The sequence below is a fragment of the Neodiprion fabricii genome, chromosome 7 (assembly GCF_021155785.1).
Source record: "Neodiprion fabricii isolate iyNeoFabr1 chromosome 7, iyNeoFabr1.1, whole genome shotgun sequence".
Taxonomy (NCBI): Eukaryota; Metazoa; Arthropoda; class Insecta; order Hymenoptera; family Diprionidae; genus Neodiprion; species Neodiprion fabricii.
In genome coordinates this window covers 18,195,168-18,215,319 of record NC_060245.1, presented here as the reverse complement: position 1 = coordinate 18,215,319, position 20,152 = coordinate 18,195,168, and the positions used below count along the sequence as shown (strand labels likewise).

Genomic DNA, 20,152 nt, shown 5'->3' with positions numbered 1-20,152 from the left:
ATTTTTATCTCGTGGCATTTTTTTTAGCAAAAACACTCTCTGCATCCACAAGCCTTTTTCACGTGAATTGAAACGAAACATCTACATATAATATTCGTATCGTATAAAATGGGGGGAATTAATTTATTATTATGAATGAATGAAGAAGGAAAAACTTCAGAGGAAAATATGATGTATTTTCATTTTGTATAACGTGTCGTGTGTGCGTGTGTACGTGGTAGTCTTTTTTTTTATATGTCTGGGGCTTTACCGTGCAGCGCTGTAGTTTTACAATATATACAGAGCTTAAATTATATTTATATAATATATATATATATATATATATTATATATATAATATATGTATACAATACTTCGTATCAACATTACATAACGAATATTTCGCACTCGTAAATATGTGTGTATATGATACATAATTATTCATTTATTTATTTATTCAATCAATTTTTATATTAATTAATATGTCATATGTATATATTTATAAATAAATACGTTACGCGTATATTATATAACACATGCAATGCGTGTTTGTTATTCATTTCGCCCGTGTAACATAAAGTTGAAAACATGAAATTAACATTTTCGAATACACAATTTGAAAAAATCCCAAGTTCAATACAATCGAGCGTCACTTTTTCATTTTGAAACGTTGTCATTATTTTCTTTACTCCCGCTGTACGTACATTTCTTCTTTTTTTCTTTTTTTTAAAACTCAAATCAAAAACCAAAATATGTTCGACGTTGCTTTTAAACTTGCCATTTCGTTCTACGAACACGCTTATTTTTATATCTATACAAATACACATACGCGCAAAGGACGTGTGACATAACTAAGTAATTTATTTACACGACGAACGCTAAAGTTAAATCAAACAAACAAAGATATGTAATTACCAGACAAATAATGTTCTGTATAATTATCGCTGTTATTAATGTCGTTACATAATTATTGTTATCATTGTTATTAAGTCGTACTACGTTAATATTATTTTTATCATAATTATTATCGTGATTATTATTGGTATTATATTAAAATACTTCGTAACAATATCGTTATTATACCTACGTACATATATATATATATATATGTATATATAATATGTTTATATATTTTACACGTATTTATATGATAGAGAATCGTGTGCCTTTGAGATACGCTATTTACATTATATATTATTACACGTATTACAAGTTTTTTCACCAGGGTGAATTTTTTCTCTTCTCTATTTTCTTTAAATTTCAACCTTTGCAATGCATGTACGTACGCACACACATTGCATAATGGTGTAATCAAGTAAAATTAATTGAATACAACGATCTAGTCTTCATAATTGTACGGGTGAATAAATGGGCGCATATATCTTTGGTCGGTTGGCACGAGCACCGGTCAGTCTTCGGGTCTATATAATTCAAGATATACACACACTTTCTAACGCGTAATACATATTATATTTATTTCAACATTATCAGCTATATTAGATAATATACATAAATCATTTACACTCATCCTGAATTAATTCGTTCATTCGTCAATTTATTCCTTACAATATACATATATATATATATATTAAACTGTTTCGAACTACGTATTATAACCAGTTACGTTATACTTACACGCATATTATCTGTTTTATATTTTATGTATGTATAATATTTACAATACCGTTATCAGTATTCTGAAATCAACACTTAACAAGTCTGTATTGAAGTATACGTATAACTTAGGGCCATAACGGCGACCAGATACTCGTTTCGACTTTGTTGACATTAATTTTGTATTTATAATATCTAGGTACCTAACAATGTCATCGCATCGTTTATATATATATATGTAATGTATCATATTTACACGCGCAGCGATAATTTGCGAGACGCGATGCGTTCGTTTAAAAAAAAAAAAAATTTTTTTTATTCGATTAAAGTTAATTTAGCGACATCGTCGACGATTGTTTCAATCGGCGCTCACCATTCACGACGAAGGTAAATAAAATATAAATTTCAACACGGCGACGACACGGCGTGTATAATAAAAAAAATACCGATAAAACTCGCGACCAGCACGAGCTGTCATTCACGGTTCTCGTCTTGACCGACAGGATGGACCCGACACCTGTCATTTGATCCAACGATTGCGATCGTCGTCAAAGTTCCGGGATTACGGATCGAGGATGAGTTACGGCTCGCTAAGTCGGCCCTTGGAGCGAACGTCAGTGAACAAACTGGTGGTGAACCTCGTGGTGATGCTGATGAGAGGTCAGCGGCGGGGTTCCGTTTGCCGTAGAAACGGTGTGGGCCGACTGTCCAGGACTGTACTGCTGGGTGTCGACAATGACGCTGGTGTACCCAGCCGGAGGAGCGTCGAGGTGCTCGAGCGAGTGGTGATGGTGGTGATGGTGGTGGTGTTGGGGGTGGTGATGCGCCTGGGGGTGAAGGTGAGGGTGAGGGTGGGGGTGGGGATGGGGGTGGGATTGCCGGGGGTTGTGATGTGCAGGGTGGACTGGATAGGAGGTGTTTTCCTGGTGGGCGAGGCTCGTCGTCGTCGTCGCCGTCGCGTAGCTGCTGCTGTTGTTGTTGTTGTTGTTGTTGAAACCGCAACTCGGAAACATTACGCTGCCGTCGGCGAGGCTGGCCGACGAGGAGGAGGAATCGAGGAGGTGGTGCTGGCCTGGATAACCGGTCGGAAGTGAGTGGAGACCCAACGGACTCGGCAGGTGAACGTCCGAGGCATCCGAACTACCGCAGGAACTCGATGAGGCTGAAAATGGCCTCTGTTGTTGCTGTTGGTGGTTCTGTTGCGGGCTGTGTTGCTGCTGTTGGATCGTTGTTGGTACCGTGTGATGGATCAGATGCGAGTGAGCCTGCGATTGTTGCTGTTGATGCTGCTGCTGTTGTTGCATCGATGGCATCACTTCGTGATGCATTCCTGAGTGGACAATGCGAAGAGGATGAGTAAATGATGGGCGGGATGGTGTTGCTTTTCGATGAGGAGTACTTTTCGACTATCTTAATCTCATCGAGTCTGATACTGTGTAGCAGGTTTAAGTGAGAATCAAGCAACGTGGATATAATATGACTCGATATGGGATTTTAAAAGCAGTAAACTTTTGGGGCTATTTACTGTTAACACTAGAACTGCCGAGGTAAAATGTAACATGAAGTAGGAATGTTAAAATGAAATTGAAAAATCAGTCATTTTGACTGGTCTCGTAGTTCTAGTGTTAAAGATACATTATAGATTGATACAAAGTTTGAGAGAATAGTGGTTCAATAAGTCACCAGAATGGCGCTGATAAGCAATAAGAGTTCAACCTGAACCTGACCGTTATAGATCAAGTGAAGTATGTCAAAGGGCAGTAGCAAGATATGCGAATAGTTCTAATGACTAGATTAGTTGATAAAAGTGTTCTGAATGCATGGTCCATTGCTAACGTAGTGAAATGAAAATGTACTCAATACATAACCTAAAAATTTACGACAAAACGTTATCATCATACCTAATCCTAAATTTCAAGTTTTTCAACGATAGATTCAACAAATGGTATGAATAACTTTGTTTAATTGAGACTTGAAAATGTTATTTAGTAAGTTTCCTTGAAAACAGCGCCTTTACAAAGCGGATATCTATTTTTCGGTAAGGTAAGGTAAGAAGAATTGTCTGAATGCGATTTGAGCACCTCTTACGAAAAAAAGTGAAATTTTCGCTATAAAGTATAAAAAAAAGAAGACCGGCGATCCTAACCTACAAACCTCCGTGCTATAAGCATACTTCCTAGATTCGTAAAATACGCGTTTGTGAAAACCGAGTAGTTAATTGCTTTAACATTAAATCCGAGGAAAAGGTGGCAGACGGCGAATCACAAGATCATATAAGGAAAGGGGGGAGAGCATTATACGGACCAACGCCGCAAGAGGCGCTCAAATCGCATCTTGACAATTCCTCTCACGTAGCCTGAAAAACTGGACCAACTTTTGAGCCAAGCGCTGGTCGAGTGTCGTCTCCTTCTCACTACCCCGTGATGTACTCTAGCTTACAAACACTTTTTACACACGGACATAGTCCTCCTTGTCCTCTACTCTCGATACGTTACATTAACATCTCACCTCCATACTGGTAGAACAATTCCGTTGGATAGTACGATCCCTCCGCGTGATTGTTGCCGCTGTTATTCCCCTGCGGCCCGTAACCCGTCGTGAGATAATGAGTGTGTCCGGTTGCTTGTCCCGGGACAAATTCGGCACCGGAGTAGCCGGAACTGTCGCCATAGTCGGTGTCCGGTGGTTCGTTGACTCTTCCGGTGCGATACGGCGGGCTTGGACTCTGCTCAAGGTCAATATCGGTGGCCGAAGTCGGTGCCGAGGTCGGTGTGCCGGGTAAGACGGTCGTTGCGGAGGACAGAGCGCCCGGCAAAACCGTCGTGGCCGTCGATAGGGAGCCTGGTAGAACTGTCGTCACTGGTGGACAGGAAGAAGTTCCAGCGGAGAGCTTCTGCTCCGAGTTTAGGACCAGATCCGAAGCCTCCTGCTCCGAGAGGACGTAGTTTACCGAGACTATACAGTGCGGCCTTGAACTTCTTGAATTGTGAACGATGGTAACGTAACTTTGCATCCAAACCCAACCACCGGATCGTGTCAAGAATCTGTAGTACTTCGTCGTTACTTGGCCTCTGTACAAAACTGTTCGAAAGCAGCGATCAACGAGGGGTGTAGAATTTTTTTGGAGCAGGTCGTTGCGCGTTCGTCCAATTGGAGCAGCGCTTTTACCTCGACTTAGTGAGTTTAACCCTTTCAGTCACGGAAGCTACTATAGTGATGCCCTTTCTTTTTTTTTTTGTCGTTTCATGTAAAATTCTGAATTTTTTTTTACACATTCAGGTAGAAAATACTTAAAACTTTGGAATGATTAGGATTTTTTTGTGAATGCCTAATTGTTTGAAATTGTTATAAATAAAGGTATGCAAATAAAACCGTATTTTAGAGAATGTAATTCGTTAACGGAGAAATTTGATAGTAAACGTATGCTAAAAAAGCTTGGAATTCGTTGGCTGGCTAACAGAGATCTCAGAATCGTTATTAGATTTACAAAATTCAAGGCACAGGGGTAGTTTTTACCCTCCTTAGGGATGCGTATAGATAGCATCGGGGCTTGCACCTATTTTAGGATTAAAATCGTTTTATCAAATTTGGCGTCAGATTTACATTCAGCGTCGAAAAATACATGGGGGACGAATAATTGCACTTCCATTAAAAAAAAAAAAAAAAAAACCGAAACGCGTGATTGAAAGGGTTAAACTTTAAGATGAGCTACTGTGAGGACCGTGGAATGATTTATTGATGAAAATGATTTTATGAAAACATTATCCAAGGCCAGTAAGTGTGCTTTTTGTTTGACACTGTGATCATGCGTTAAACTGAGAAGGAATACTCGATTCCCTTTCTTGCATTAATTATTGATCAAAAGAAGAGCTAACAGGAATCATTTATCATTTTGATCGGAATGGTTGCGAATTCAACAACATTATTTATCACTTTTGTTACATATTCTGAAATCAATCGATTCCATTTAATCAAGATTATATAATACAAGGCCCCCACTAGGCTCGAAATGTTATCAAACTGTTTCGTATCATTTGACCTTCATTTCCAAGAAAACAACCCTGTTCATTACACCGAGGTCAAGAATCAACTTTTACGTCATATGCATAAAAAGCTCGTTGCATAAAAAAAGAAGTAGACTAACCGTGAAAAATTCACCTAAAAAGGGATCGTTGCGATTATTTCTTCTTTATTCTTGCAGGACTGTTTTGTCATGAGCGATAAATTGCGGTACTTAGATTAACACGAACTGCATCTTTGACTCGGGCAGTTTGGCAAGCGTAGACGAATATCTCTAAGTTTTTCACGATTATGCGAAAGCTGCTTCAAATTTCGTCTCATCTCGCGAAAAAAGTGTCGACGCCGATTAACGAGAGTGAGAAAAAAAAATAAAAAAAATAAAAATCCGTGTGACTGGATGAGATTCGAGCAAACGACCGTGAACTCCGTGACGTTGAGTCGGCAATTTACACTGGCGGGGCTTTGGATTTTTATGTATACAAGTGAAATGAGAGTGGGTTCATCGCGGGGTGGATGGAAGTTGTGGGTGTGCTCAAGTGCTCATGTATTTGCCGTGGGTTACGGACGGGGTTGAGAGGAAAGCGCCCGGGTAATATTAGGGGCATTATTTCAACTACCCTGCACGGGAAACGACGAGTCTGTTCAAACAACGATAGCAACCTACAGCCTCCTTCGCTCCAGGCGATTCCCGGTTCACGCTGCTGCTGCATTGCACCATCGATCGATGCGATACACACCCGGTATAAACCCGGACGAGTGCAGCATTCGCCTGGCTGAAGCGCAGCTAGTGTCGTTAGACTAACAAGGAAGATGTCCCAGGTCGATGTCTCCGATTTCATTTCTTTTGCAATATGTTATAGTGGACTAAAAACCAAGCGAAACGTATTTTTTTTCATCTGCCAATAATCACTTTGAGAGGGTGAAACCACCATTCAAAGCAAGGCATGTCGAGTGGCGATTTGGCAATTTCACCCACTGGAACGTAATATTTTTTAACCAATTCAACTGGAAAAGTTTTTCTCACAACGAGAAATGAAAAATGTAATTTTCTCTGTGAAAAGAAAAAGTACTTCCAAATCGCCGCTTGACACGCCTTATAATTTGGAGGGTGGTTTCGACACCTTGAAGCGTTTAATGGCGGATGAAACAAACGACGCGTCGTTTAGCTTCAATTCTACCATAACGTATTACAATAGCAATGAAATCGGAGATATCGACCTGGGATACCTTCCTTGTAAGGTTTTTTACCAGCAATTGCGTTTTCAGGACTATCATAAGCAGGCAAAAACTCTTCCACGGGTGACTGACTGACTTTTGTCAAGCAAGTACCGTGCGCCAAAAATGCATATCGTCTCGTCTTCCGTTTCCGGAAGCTTTCAAAGTGAGATGAGGATGCTGGCTGGAAGATGAAAGAGATTCGGGCAAGTGTTGTGCCTTTTAGCGTCACACACAAGCCCGCGAAGATGCCTGTCCTCCAGGCACGACACATATTATTTGCCTCTGTTCCAAAACTCTTCAGTCTAGCTCTTGCCACAAAGTCAGACGTCAGCTGTTTTCGACACAATGCAAAGCTCCAAGCGCTTTCGAGTACACTTAGAAACATCGCGCTGAACTGCACTCGCTTAAGACTACATGTATGACCGAAGTGTATGTGTGAATGGAATCCGTGGGGGAGGAATCTTGAACCCAAAAATTGCCCAAAGTGTCGTTCGTTAATTTTCTCACGAGATCTGGATGAAATCGTACGCTTATGTAGTGCAGGATGATAAGCAGTGCACTTAATGGTCGTTGCACTAATGTTTAGAGGCAGTTGGTGTTGGTGACATGTGCAGAGAATATTCTCACGAATCGTGAGGGCAAAAAAGAATTTTGTTCACAGGAAAAAAGAAAGTGTTAAAATTCTGTTACGAGATTACAAAATATGATATTGATTATTACTTACGTATTTGATGAGAATATCTCATCTGCATGACGTCACATCCGTGGATATACTGGTAGAGAGTTTTCTCGATTAAATCCTGAGGCTCGTAGCCGGTCAACTGAGCGACCCTGAAATTGATAAGGTACTCGTCGTTACAAGTGGCGTAAAGAAGCTAGGGAACAGTTGAATCAAGAGGAAATGAGAAAAGGAGCTCAACGAACGAGGCGATTCAATTACAGAGACAATCACCTTGCGTCAAGGAAAATTAACCTCAGGTCGAGGGAGGCGCGAAACATGAACATGTTGTGATGGAGCTTTATTTCCGTCACCGAACTCGGGGGCAGAGAGTGACCCACGGCCACCAAACCCACGTTTTGAATACCGGCTTCTTCGTACTCCGTTCCGCCACCTCCGCTCAAGCTGAACTGCTTCACCTTTAAGTAACCGGAACAGTGGATCACCTGAAACGTGAAATGGAATCCAGGTTAGACTCGAGATTCGTGACATGTCGAAAAAATAAAAGGAGCTTTTTTTTTTAAGGAAAATACTTGGAGCAATTTGAATTCGACGACTTTGTTGTTTATAGTTAGAAAAAAAAAAATAAAAATACTAAAATGTTCTTGAAACTATAAGCAATAAAGTTTTCAAACTCAAATTCCTCCAAGTCTTTTCATTTTCTATGAAAAACAAGAACCCCCAAAAATAGGTATGATTTTAGATTGTCCAACCTGTATCCCCCCCCACAAAGGATACTTTATAAGATGCATCGACAAAAGATTGGAAGAAAAAATTCGAGGAAAGATTTTTAAACGAAGTGACGAAAAGACAAGCTTCAACGAAACATGCCGGTGAAGTTTGTCGAAACGATCCGTCAACCCTGCGAAATGTTTTCTTCCAAGCAGTCTTGGAATACCTAGACTCCTTCAACTCTTTGGTCCTGCAGTTTGTTGGAGAACTTTTTCTTTTTTTTTTTTGTCTTCCGCGCAAGTAAAGCTTGGAGTGCCTTCTGTGTAAAGTGCAACACTCGAGACTGCAGGCAACCCAAGAGAGGGATGGTGGTTCACGCTTATGCAAGAATTGTGCATAAAGTAAAGGGTAAATAACCAATTCCTACATGTACCTACGTTACGTTTTAATTGAATAATTAATACAATCCCTGCAGTTTCAAAGGGCTTGAACAAGGGCTTCGAAATTTGTAAATCAAATAACCTTGTTAGCTGCGGTGCATCTTCTCATATCGTCTTTGTGTGTGTGTTTTATAAATATGCAACCATATGTTCCGGGACTCGCTGTAACCTCACGTATGTAAAAAGAGTTGGGAGGAACATAAATAAAAAAACAAAAAAAAAAAATTACAATGACGTAAACTCGAGGGTTTTTCAAGCCTCGCGGCGTTGCTTCAATTTACGTCTTCGTTTTACGTCGGTACCTCTTTGAACAATTTATTTCTCTTCTCTTAAGAAAAAAAACAAATAAATAAATAATATGTCGAAACGTAGCCTGATGTACGAATGTTGTCTTGATCGAAGAAAAAAAAAAAAAAAACACCAGTGGTGAAATGATACGGTGACTTTTTTCAAAATATAAAAACTAATAGAAAGAAACATTTTATAGACTCATGGAAGTCAAGTGTAATCTTCGAACTTGAATATATGTGTCATTTTTCGAAGTGAATTCAGGGTTTGTACGCCCAGGGAAAATCTGTAAAACAGGGGAAAATTTAGGGAATTTCTTACAGCAGGGAAAAGTCGCGGAAAGGTTAGGGAATTTCAAAAATAAGCCTGGAATTTTGAGTCTGTCGAAGAAACAAACTAGTGAAAAAAATGTGTACTCAAAATTTTGTTTCTCAACACCAAACTTTGTTTCGTTTTTTTTTCTTGGAGAAAATCGCCGGCTGTTTTTCGTAAATCGATAGTCATATAATAAGATATTTACTCGATAATACTAAAAGTATTAGTATTAATGTGTAAAGAAATTGTCGTTATTCAGCTTTATCTGAATATCTAGAAAATCCAGGAAATTGTCGATTCAAAAAAGCGTGCAAAGCCTAGTGATCAACTAACATATAATATACATAGTAGACAATATTTCCTTACACAATGGTTGACGATACTTTTATGTGTATATTTACGTTTCTTTCATTTCATTGTTCTGGTCAGCCCTTTAATTTCTCAGTCTATCAATTGAGCAAAATAAAGTAATAATCTTCGGTTACCAGATTCGTTTATTGCAAAGGCCGTTACCGGTCACTGTGTGATATGAATGAAAGGTGTACATACGGTAGAAGAAGAAAAAAAAAATAAATAGGTGAGAACCGAACAGGTGTAAACACGACGTGACCTTTGTAATCTCAGCGTAGAGTTCGGAAGAGCCGACTTACAGTATCTAGTCAGTGTTGCTCCGAACGCCGCGCCAGCAAGTTGTAGGTAAGTGTTATAAGATAATTACGTGTCTGGGCGTAAATTATACGCACATAGTGCGGTATTGTGAGAGCGAATAGCCATCGGCGTGTATATTGACATAACTTGCATAACGAAATGAACTTCTCGTTAACTATCAAACTAATGAGAAAATTAATGTTCGTTGAGCTAAAGTGTATCGGAGATGTGAGAAATTAGGGTTAACGCTGTTGTTATTGAAACAAACGCGCCGATTTTGGAATATCTCAATGTGCGATAAACACGGATAAAGTGACTTCGCGCTTAATTGAATGCCCAGATTTATTAACCCTCGGTTAGCCTTCACCCAGACTTGTGCTAAATGCTCCTTCGATTCGATTTTTTATTCGTAATTAATTTTTAATCTTTAAATTGTTGAATATTTTCTTAATCCAACTGTCGGGATAACAAAAAAAAAAAAGAAACCTCAAAATAAGTACCTAAATTGTTAGGGATGTATATTTTGTTGCTTTTCATTTGGGTAAAAAAACAGCTATGCTGAAATTTTTACAGCACCTTTATTATGCGTACATACCCATCACGGGAACTAGGATAATCATGATTGCTTTGGTAGTTGTTGTTTGATGAAAAAAAAATTTGCAATTCTTGTGAAATTCGTTTCATAGGTTTGTCTTAAAAAATTGTCCAAAAAATGATTTAAAAAGACGATCCCCGTCAAGTTATTATCAAGAACTATTCCCCGCATCTTTGATCCGAGTACATAATTCGTAGATCGACGATCGAATCAAGGCTCGTCGTTTACACAGACAACGTTTCCAAGCGCAAGGATAAACCCTTGTTATACTCAACGCGGCGTGATTCGCGCCAATTAAATCATGGGACTCATGGGGTAGGTACAAGGGAGGGTCCATGGTGTATTCCTACACGCTCAATTACACATTGATTAAGGTAGCCTCGAGGCGTGCTGTGACAATGCGCATAATGCAATGGTGTGACAGGCTCGACCAAAGGCAGCAAGCCAACTAGGTCCTCTTTGTTCCTTTAAGTGCTATAGAAAAACTACCCTTAGCTTGACTAACAGCTTAGAGGGAGAAAAGACGAGCGACGCGACTCGCTTCCCTCCCCGTAGAGGATCTACTCGCTACTCTGCCAACCAGACGAGACGTTACACTTTGTCTCCTAGTCGGGTTGACGCCTCCCAGTTATTGGGGAGCTGGTGGTTCTATGGTGGCCTGGATCCTGCGACTCGCCAAAGCCTTCGTAAGCTATTTGCTAAACAGATCTCCTATTTCGAGGGTCCCTTAGATTTTCGCATTCAACCCGCGACCGTCGCTCGTTTTCTCCCAACAACTTTACCGCAACCCCAATAACCGATTGAAATGTTTCCTCCCCGGCATATGCCGGTGTCGAGACTGCTCTATGACTCTGATTCCTTACGCAAATATCACCGTCATTCATTCGCGAAATCTACACCCCGTAGCACAATTTGGTTTTGCTATTTTTGGAAAACGGAAACAGAGTCGGTCACGTTGCTTTGTCACAGGTCCAGTTTATCACCCCAGACTTTAAACTGAGCGTGCGCGAATCAGGCTTGTTTGTGCAAGTAAAATGAAGAATGATCGAAGAAAAACCTCCGGTCTCGGAGACCCCGTGTACGTATTGCGTAGTGTTTTATTTTTTTTTGCTTGCATGAATTTCTCCCACATCTTCCATCGTTTTTGGCTAAAACTAAGATTGGAGTCTATTTGTGAATTTGTAAATCATTGTAAATCCAGGACAATAACATCGTAATTTATGTCACTGCACTGATTATGTAAATTGACAACTCTGTTCAACAGTAAATGCATAGTAAATTCATAATCATTTTAATCAATGAATATCAGAAACGGGTGTTACGACCCGTTACAACTGTTTCGCGAAGTAACAAGTTGAGTGTACCGGTTATTGACACGTTTAGACCCAATCATAGACCCTTTTATTACGAAGCAAAATTATAAATTGACATCAGAAATTGTGAATTTTTCGATGACTAAAACCAATCGCTAGATGATTAAACACCATATACAAATTTATTTCTCTTGGTTATTCCATAACAGAGGATCGAACAGATTCAACCAAAAGGGATCAATAACCGGTACACTTACCTTAGTCAGACTGTTTCGCCGTTGAGGAGGGTCTGCGCAAAAGATGTATGGAAAAATTTGTGGAATTCGGAATTTCAGATTCCGCATCTCGGACCAAAACTTCCGCTTTACATCCACACAACGCCTGTATTCGGTACACGCAATACACTGCAAGAGCGATATCTACCTGGTGGTCGCCCCGTTGCAGGATCGCACGTGACCAGGACAATGCCACCCCTGCTTAACCAATGGGCAACACTGCCGCATGGCCACCATGCTTATCTTTATTTATGTATTTTTATTCGTTTTACGATTTCCTGTTGCGGATGGATGGATGCGGACGGCTTCTGTTATGCTAATCGTTAACGCTTCTCGGCGATCGGAAGGTTGGCTGCAGGTTGTGCCTACTCGCTCATGATATTTGCCTGTATTTTTCTCTGTGCAGTTTTTGCCGGCTTTGCGCAGACCTGCCGCTGTGTAGACGAGAGTGAATTTCGTAACGTTGACGTAACCGTTCATTGTTAGGAAAAATCGTTATCTCGCAACTCTAGGATCGTAGCAAATTGAGTATTCCATTTTTAGAAGGGAAAGCGTGTTCAGATTTTGGAAATTAAAGTCTTTAAAAATTTCAAAAACCATCGTTTTAGTTTCAATATCTCGTTACATTAACTGTTATTGACTTCAATCTGCTCGCTATAACCGATTTTCATCACTCGAGGTCCCTTTTCCTCGCGAGAATCGCAATAAATCGATATTAAAGAAGTGATCGCGATCCTTGCAACTCCGCTTCCAAATATCTTTGCACATAACTGAAATTCGAATAATCTGACACGTTTTTTGTTTTTGGTTACAGGGAAAGGAGAGGAGCTAACCTTGAAACCGTGCGTTGTGAGACCGGCGTTCCTTTTCGCAAGGACACACTTCATCCTGATGAAAAACGCCCGTTCCAGTTCGATGTCACCTCGTGGATTCGGCGGTGGAAGATTGCTCAGTCCGTTCGGAGATGTTGCCAGGTGGGTCAGACTTAGGACAGCTTCCATTTCTTGGTGATCCGCAGGGAAAATATACTCGTAGATACTGTTGCCGGTCAGTTCCACCTAAAATAACAAGGGTTCAAAGGATTATTAACAAATGCGTATGCTGGCCATTGTTGGATTTGACGCAAAGGGCTGAAAGCTGGCGACTTGTCCGATACGCTGTTGGAAATATTTAACTAAACGTAACGTCCCAGGAGGTCGACTTTACGTTCGTGTTACTTGTCACATTTCTGTTACAATAAATACGGCATCACAAATTATTGTAATTTTAACATTTAAATCGTCACATCGACATTTAATTTGTACTTTGTACTTTTTTTTTTTTACTTAGTAATAGATTAAAAAATGGTTAAATGAGTCAAAAAATTTTAGACGACCTGCTCGGACATTATTTTTCTAAACGTGTAAAAAGGAAAAAGTTATTCTTCCGTTACAAAAGTTGACCAATTCAATTGATCGTTTTCAATATTCATCGGTGATAAGGAGCCTGCTATCAGCCCTGTATAGATGGAACTAAAATGAGTTTCGTTACTGCTGGTCGACGATTTTCGGTTAACAAGTGTTAACCTTTATCTAATACGTTGAACTATACATTTTGTACAAGGTGTTACCGAGTAAATGCCCAGTACGTTGGTAGTTACCTACCATTAGGGGAACAAATATCGGTAAGACAGACCTACCGACCTGCTTAATCACTGTAGTTAACCCAAGTCATGTAATCACTTTGACGTGACACTGAAACGCGATCACTGAACTCTGTTTAGCATAGGTTATTTAAACAACGAAACAACTGCTTGGCCAAATTCATACAGCTTGGCAACACGGGCATTTCCAGCTCACTCACGAGGAGTTTAAACCGATAAATCGGTGATCTGTATTATCGATATTTGTTCCCCCGAGTAGTAGGCAACCCATGCTACTGCGGCATTTACTCGTAATCACCCTGTACTCACTTTTTGGCGTTAAAAGTCGACGAAATTCAGAAGACAAATACCTTGCGAATATTTACAAATGAATTGCTTTGCAAGAAGTACGAAGAACCGATAATCTCCAAGTTACGGAATGTCTTGTATCGACCAATCGGAACGCTCCGTCGCGCTAAATGCGCGCGCATCGTTCGAGTCACGTGACATTTTCCGGATCGGAGATGTCTGAAGATCCGTAACTCGGAAGATATCTGTCGCTCGAAATCGTTCTAAGGGAACTTTCGTCGCGACTTTTACTCGATAAATTGATCATTCGACCTTTCACCCCGTATTCCGAGGCTCTTTTTCGTTTAATATGAATAAATTAGGGGATATCTCCGACCTGGGATAATCCTAAGTGCACACTAGCAGTCTCGCTGATGTACATGATTTTCCCGTCAGGTGCAACGACAAATATGAATCCGTCCAGTGTCTGAAACCAAGGATATAATCAGTGAGTATATGTCAAAGACTCGCAGGTTTCACGGGTAAACAAGTATTTCCCATCGTCCAATCAGCGAATACTGAACACTTACTTGCAACAAATGTGAGCCCAGTTCCTTGATTGCAGCCTCCCGCGGATTCGTTGCTGGTGGAACCGCGCCCCAAGCGTCTCCGAGACCTGAAAATCAAATTAGAAATTCAGATTTCGCACTTTTCTGTCGGCGATGAACATCGGAACGGTTAAAAAAATCACCATTTATCGCAGAAGTTCATTTTATGCAGTCGATACTGTTCGCGCTAACAAAAAACGCCTCCGGAATAACAGAATATTCGAGTCAAACTGTCGATTAAGTTTTTATACGGTTATAGATGGTCCCTACAAGCTTATCTCATCGTTGTCTGCCGAAACGTTTACTCTTACTACTGCGATTTCGCGTGTAGCTCGTTCTAGCCGCAGCTCCACGTTGCCTATTTATTACATTGAATGCTGTAAGAATTATCGAACAAAAAGACAAGAAAGCTGACGTTATAAGTTACACCGTCGAAATTATTTCCTTTTTTTTTTTTTCTTTGTATCATCCAAAGATTTTGTTAATATTGCTAGTTTTAAACTGTAATGAATATATCGCGCAATATTCATCAAATTTACGCTTTTCAGAAATAAATTTTTGCTGTTTCCAGATATATCTTCTCTTACGCAAGAATTGAATTTTTTTTAACATATTCCGCTTCCTGGATCATTGCGCAATTGAAATAATAATACGGTTACAATTATACACAACAATTATATCGCCGTTATTGCACAATTGGCAAACAAGTTTAATATCCTCAATAACGTGCCGGAATAAATTAATATACCATATTATAATACAATGTCCGCAAAATGTGCAGGGGTGAAACGAAATAGACGCAGTGCATATATGTGACAAACTCGAGTCGCCAGTTTGCAGCAGTACCTACCTTCCTACCTATCCAACAGAGTATACTTGGCTCGTGTTCGCGCATTAATTATATTCCTCGGCGCGATATTAGCGGGAGAAGAGTCTGTACGGCGGATGAAACTTTTCTCCGCGTATAACATACGTGTGTGGTTTTAGGTATAAACTGTGGCATAGAGTGAAACGTGAAAACAATCGACTACGATTAATGATAGGTTCGTTAAACTAATGCCCGCCGATAAAACAGAGCTCCGATTTGGCCAATGTCATTCGTATACTTGTTTCTTCCTGTTTTCTTTTTTGCGATTCGATTGTTTTGCGTATGTACAGTGATGTTCGTTACTGCCCTCCCCTTTAGTCTAACTTTTTTTCGGTCCGAAATAAAATGCGAGTTTGATTTTATACGAAGTTTGTGACAATGACTACCGATCTATTGTTACCGACTTCAGAGATTGGGAGTCATTTTTACAGTTCAGTAAAACTCACTAATGTCTTAAACCTCTTAACCTTTAGTCTAACTTGTTTTCGGTCCGAAACAAAATGCGAATTTGATTTTATACGAAGTTTGTGACAATGACTACCGATCTATTGTTACCGACTTCAGAGATTGGGAGTCATTTTCACAGTTCAGTAAAACTCACTAATGTCTTAAACCTCTTAACCTTTAGTCTAACTTGTTTTCGGTCCGAAACAAAATGCGAATTTGATTTTATACGAAGTTTGTGACAATGACTACCGATCTATTGTTACCGACTTCAGAGATTGGGAGTCATTTTCACAGTTCAGTAAAACTCACTAATGTCTTAAACCTCTTAACCTTTAGTCTAACTTGTTTTCGGTCCGAAATAAAATGCGAGTTTGATTTTATACGAAGTTTGCGACAATGACTACCGATCTATTGTTACCGACTTCAGAGATTGGTAGTCATTTTCACAATTCAGTAAAACTCATTAATGTCTTAACCTTCCGTCTAACTTGTTTAAGGTCGGAAACAAAATGTGAGTTTGTTTCCATACAAATTATGTGACAATGACTCGTAATCTAATTATTGTTAGATAATTCGCATAGAATCGAATTCGTATTTTATTTCGGACTGAAAACAAGTTAGACGGAAGGTTTAAGGCATTCATTGACGTTACTATACGTGATACGTAAGAATCAGAAGGGGAGAAACAAATAAATGGAAACATAAGACGAAAATAAAGACGCGGTGTTGCACTTCCGTTTACTTAAACATCTTGACAATATTATTCTTTGCTTTTGTTGCCTTTTTCTTCGGGTTAACGTTTCACTCTTTCGAAAACTTCTATATATATAACATTGATCTTGCCAACTCATCGCTTTCCACTTTGCTTACACAAATTTTTATGCCTGTTTTATTTTCATCTTTGACACGAATTTCGATTATACGCTACGGGCAATAGTAAGAATATGTTTATCTTGATACGAGTTTTGTATAATTAAACTTTGAAAATGTTTCTCAAGTTGTTTGAAATCTCAGCAAAAACTTTTGTTATTCTTTCAAATTCTGATCGTTTATTCTAATTCATTTGCGTTTTCTTTTTGTCTCGCTTGGCAATGTTCGCAAAAACTGTTTGTCCTTGTTTCGAAATGTGAAAATAATAATACGTCGAATATAATATCAGGATTCAACAACAGAAAAAGACTCCGGGCAAACAAACTGTGAACGTGTCAACCGCATCGCGCGCCTCGATTTATGCCTCGTCAAAAATATCGTGACAGTTCCGACCTGATTCGAATCTGGACCAAATATGCTGTCACCCGATTTTTACATCGATTCAATCTATCGAACAGATCTCGAAACATTTTCGACAAATCAATCGAACGATCTCATTCAATAATTTATTCACCAGACAACGTAGCCCATGCACTTGTATAGTTACCCCATACGTATAAAGTATACGCATGATATCATAAAAGTATTTGCAGCTTTTGCAAAGTTTACAAATTTTTGAGCTTGAGACGAGATTTAATGACCGACTTTAATTGCAAAGGCTTCATTATACATGCATATACATATACCTATATATTTAATAGTAAACGCGAGAGCTGGCGAAACGAACGTCGTCCGTAACTACTTTCGGAAAGATTTTGATTTCTTTAAAAAATGGAAAAACCAAAAATGGATTTCACTTTAAAGGCTAGACAGAAAGAATCTCGACGGCGTCGCGTCGGCGTGACGGGATGATCTAGTCTAGAGGGACGTAACCACTCGAGAAATTGAGGGGTCCGTCGGTAAAACGCCATTGTAACACTATAGTGTGTACCCACACCCATACACCCGGTGGCCCCCATGCTTTGCTTACAAAGAACCGGGCCTAACAATGCACTAAGTGCACAATCACACCCATCTCATCCGATATTATTTGCCCTTTGCGAGGATCTCTAGTGGGCTCTGTACCAGACCCTCGACGTCTTCGTACAGGGTCCTTCAATTTTGAATTATGATCGATATTCGTCGTGGAAATTGCAATGACGCACTCAGTTTTTACTCCTTCTTTACATAGATAAGCTCCTAACGGCGCGGCGTGGCGGGGTGGAAATTACAAATTTGAAAAGTTACGAAAGCGCCAAATTCCCGATTTTTTGGTGCTGAAACTTGAAGTAAAGAAATCAAAGTTTTCGACGGTCCGAAACCCGACGCTCAAAGTTGCGAAAGGAAAAAATGCCGAAAAGGGGTAACTCGGACAAGTCAAAGTTCCGAAAGTGCGAAAATGAAGAAATCCGAAACATCGAAATTCCGAATGATTCGAGGTTTTCAGTTCGGTGAATTTCTGACTTGGTGAAATTTCACCACTTTGATTTATCTTTGTTTTGGATTCTCGATACTTTTACTTTCGGAATCCTGGTCATTTTGATTTACGGGTTTTCTCATTTGTTACACCCACTCGTTGAGTAAACTTGATTATATTTTAATTTTCATAATCTCACTCTATCGAAACTCAATTTTTCGGAATTTTGTTCTATCGTAACTTGAATTTTCGAAATCTCCCATTTTGGAACTTTGAGCCGTCGGCTTTTCGACCATTCGAAACGTTCTTGTTTCTTCAAACTTTGATTTCTTTACCTCAAGTTTCACCACCAAATAAAGTGTAATTAGGCGCTTTCGGAACTTTTAAAAATCGAAACTTCAACCCCGCCCTACAACGACTTTCATTCAGATGTTCGAGAATTCGATACAGTTTACAAAAACTCACTCGTGTGTGCTTTAACTTCTGGCCAAGCATAAACTTCCAGCTAATCTCGTTATTCGCATTAATAACCTAAGAATTTTTATTTTTTTCGCCAAGATTTTCGCCAAAAAAAAACAACTGATTGCTAGAATAATTTTGCTAACAAATGTTGATGAAAACATGAAACCAAGTTTGATTGAAATCGGTCGACCCATTTTCGAGTTATTTTCAAACGAAAAACCTTTCGCAAGTGACTCAAGAATCATTCAGAAAAAATATACCCGAGTGATATACCTCATCGATTTTCTACGTTCTGTGACATCTTTGATTACCTACTTCAAAAAACATTGGACCTGTTTTTTTTTCGGCTCTTCAACAGGTAAAAACCAAAGAAAAGTTAACCCCCAAAATATGAGAGATAAAACCTGAGGGTAAAAACAGTGAGCATATTATTGTCTATCAATAAATTTTACGTTACTATCAATAATTCCTACAAAACAGATTCTTGGGACTAAATTTTATGGGTAACATATTAATATTCACCCCTTGAACGGCTGAATTAGCATGTTTAAAAACGGGTTTCATATTTTTCAACGTACTTTAATAAAAAATGTCACATAATGAAAAAAATCGATGAAGCACGCTTCAGGTACTGTCGAAATTGTGAGTGAATTTTTCTTAAAACCTGCTGACATCCAATTGTAAAAGTTAATAATAATCGCACCGACTGATGCGAAAATGATTTGAAAAAATTCGATTTGTTTGAAAAAAAATTGATGATACGAAAAACGGAAAAAAAATATATACATACGTAGATCCGAAAATAGAATAGAAAGTAGGAAAAATCTGTATCTGGTGCAAACTTTTTTCAATGTATGAAAAAAAAAAAAAAGAAAAAAACAACTTTTCGGCAGAAACGAATATTCCTTTTTGAAAAGCTCACCTTGCAGATGACGTCTTTCTTACTTCTGAGGATATAGGTATACTTTGGGAGGAAACTCACCATCAGGAAAGACGTGCCTCATTTTGAGGTAGCTCGTCGTCAGCCTGATGATGCTGGCCTTGTCGAGTTGAGAGGTGATGGCGGCGGGGAGTGGAAGGAGCTTTGCGAGTTCAAAGAATTCCTGGTTTTCCTTCTCGCGACGAGACCGCGCCGCGTTTTTGCTTTTTTCCTTCATCACAACTTCTTGGGGACCGGATGCGAGGCTGGCTACGTTTAACGAACAACCGTCGTTCGTCCCAGTTACGTAGCTGCTGCTCTTCTTCTCGTAGTTGTTACTCGAGCCGTTGTTGTTTTTATTACTCGTCTCGTTGTTGTTCTCAAGAATTTTACTCGCGTTCTGAAGCTCCAAAATATCACTCGAATGATTAGCGCCACCTGAAACATCACCGTTGACAATTCTCGAGTTACTTGACAAGCGCTTTTTAGGTAGAGTTCAATGCAGGAATCAAGGAAACCTTCTACATCGAGAAATATCGAAATATTTCATCCGATCTTTGTAGAAAACAAATTCTGGTT

General features: G+C 39.4%; 1 protein-coding gene across 8 annotated transcripts in view; it reads right to left on the bottom strand.

The window, feature by feature from the left end:
- Positions 1-201: 201 nt before the first annotated feature.
- LOC124187193 (protein single-minded) overlaps positions 202-20,152 on the bottom strand; it is a 60,921-nt gene continuing 40,970 nt past the window's right edge. For 6 of the 8 annotated variants that reach the window (XM_046579551.1, XM_046579553.1, XM_046579547.1 and 3 more), the window contains exons 2-9: positions 19,637-20,011; positions 14,594-14,679; positions 14,398-14,490; positions 12,928-13,152; positions 7,783-7,994; positions 7,555-7,661; positions 4,101-4,673; positions 202-2,922 (exon numbers count right to left, since the gene is read on the bottom strand). In XM_046579551.1, coding sequence (XP_046435507.1) covers positions 2,207-2,922; positions 4,101-4,673; positions 7,555-7,661; positions 7,783-7,994; positions 12,928-13,152; positions 14,398-14,490; positions 14,594-14,679; positions 19,637-19,811 — 2,187 coding nt within the window. In that variant the 5' untranslated portion in view covers positions 19,812-20,011 and the 3' untranslated portion in view covers positions 202-2,206. The remainder of the gene's footprint in view (positions 2,923-4,100; positions 4,674-7,554; positions 7,662-7,782; positions 7,995-12,927; positions 13,153-14,397; positions 14,491-14,593; positions 14,680-19,636; positions 20,012-20,152) is intronic. The other 2 variants (XM_046579546.1, XM_046579548.1) reach the window with 2 other exon arrangements.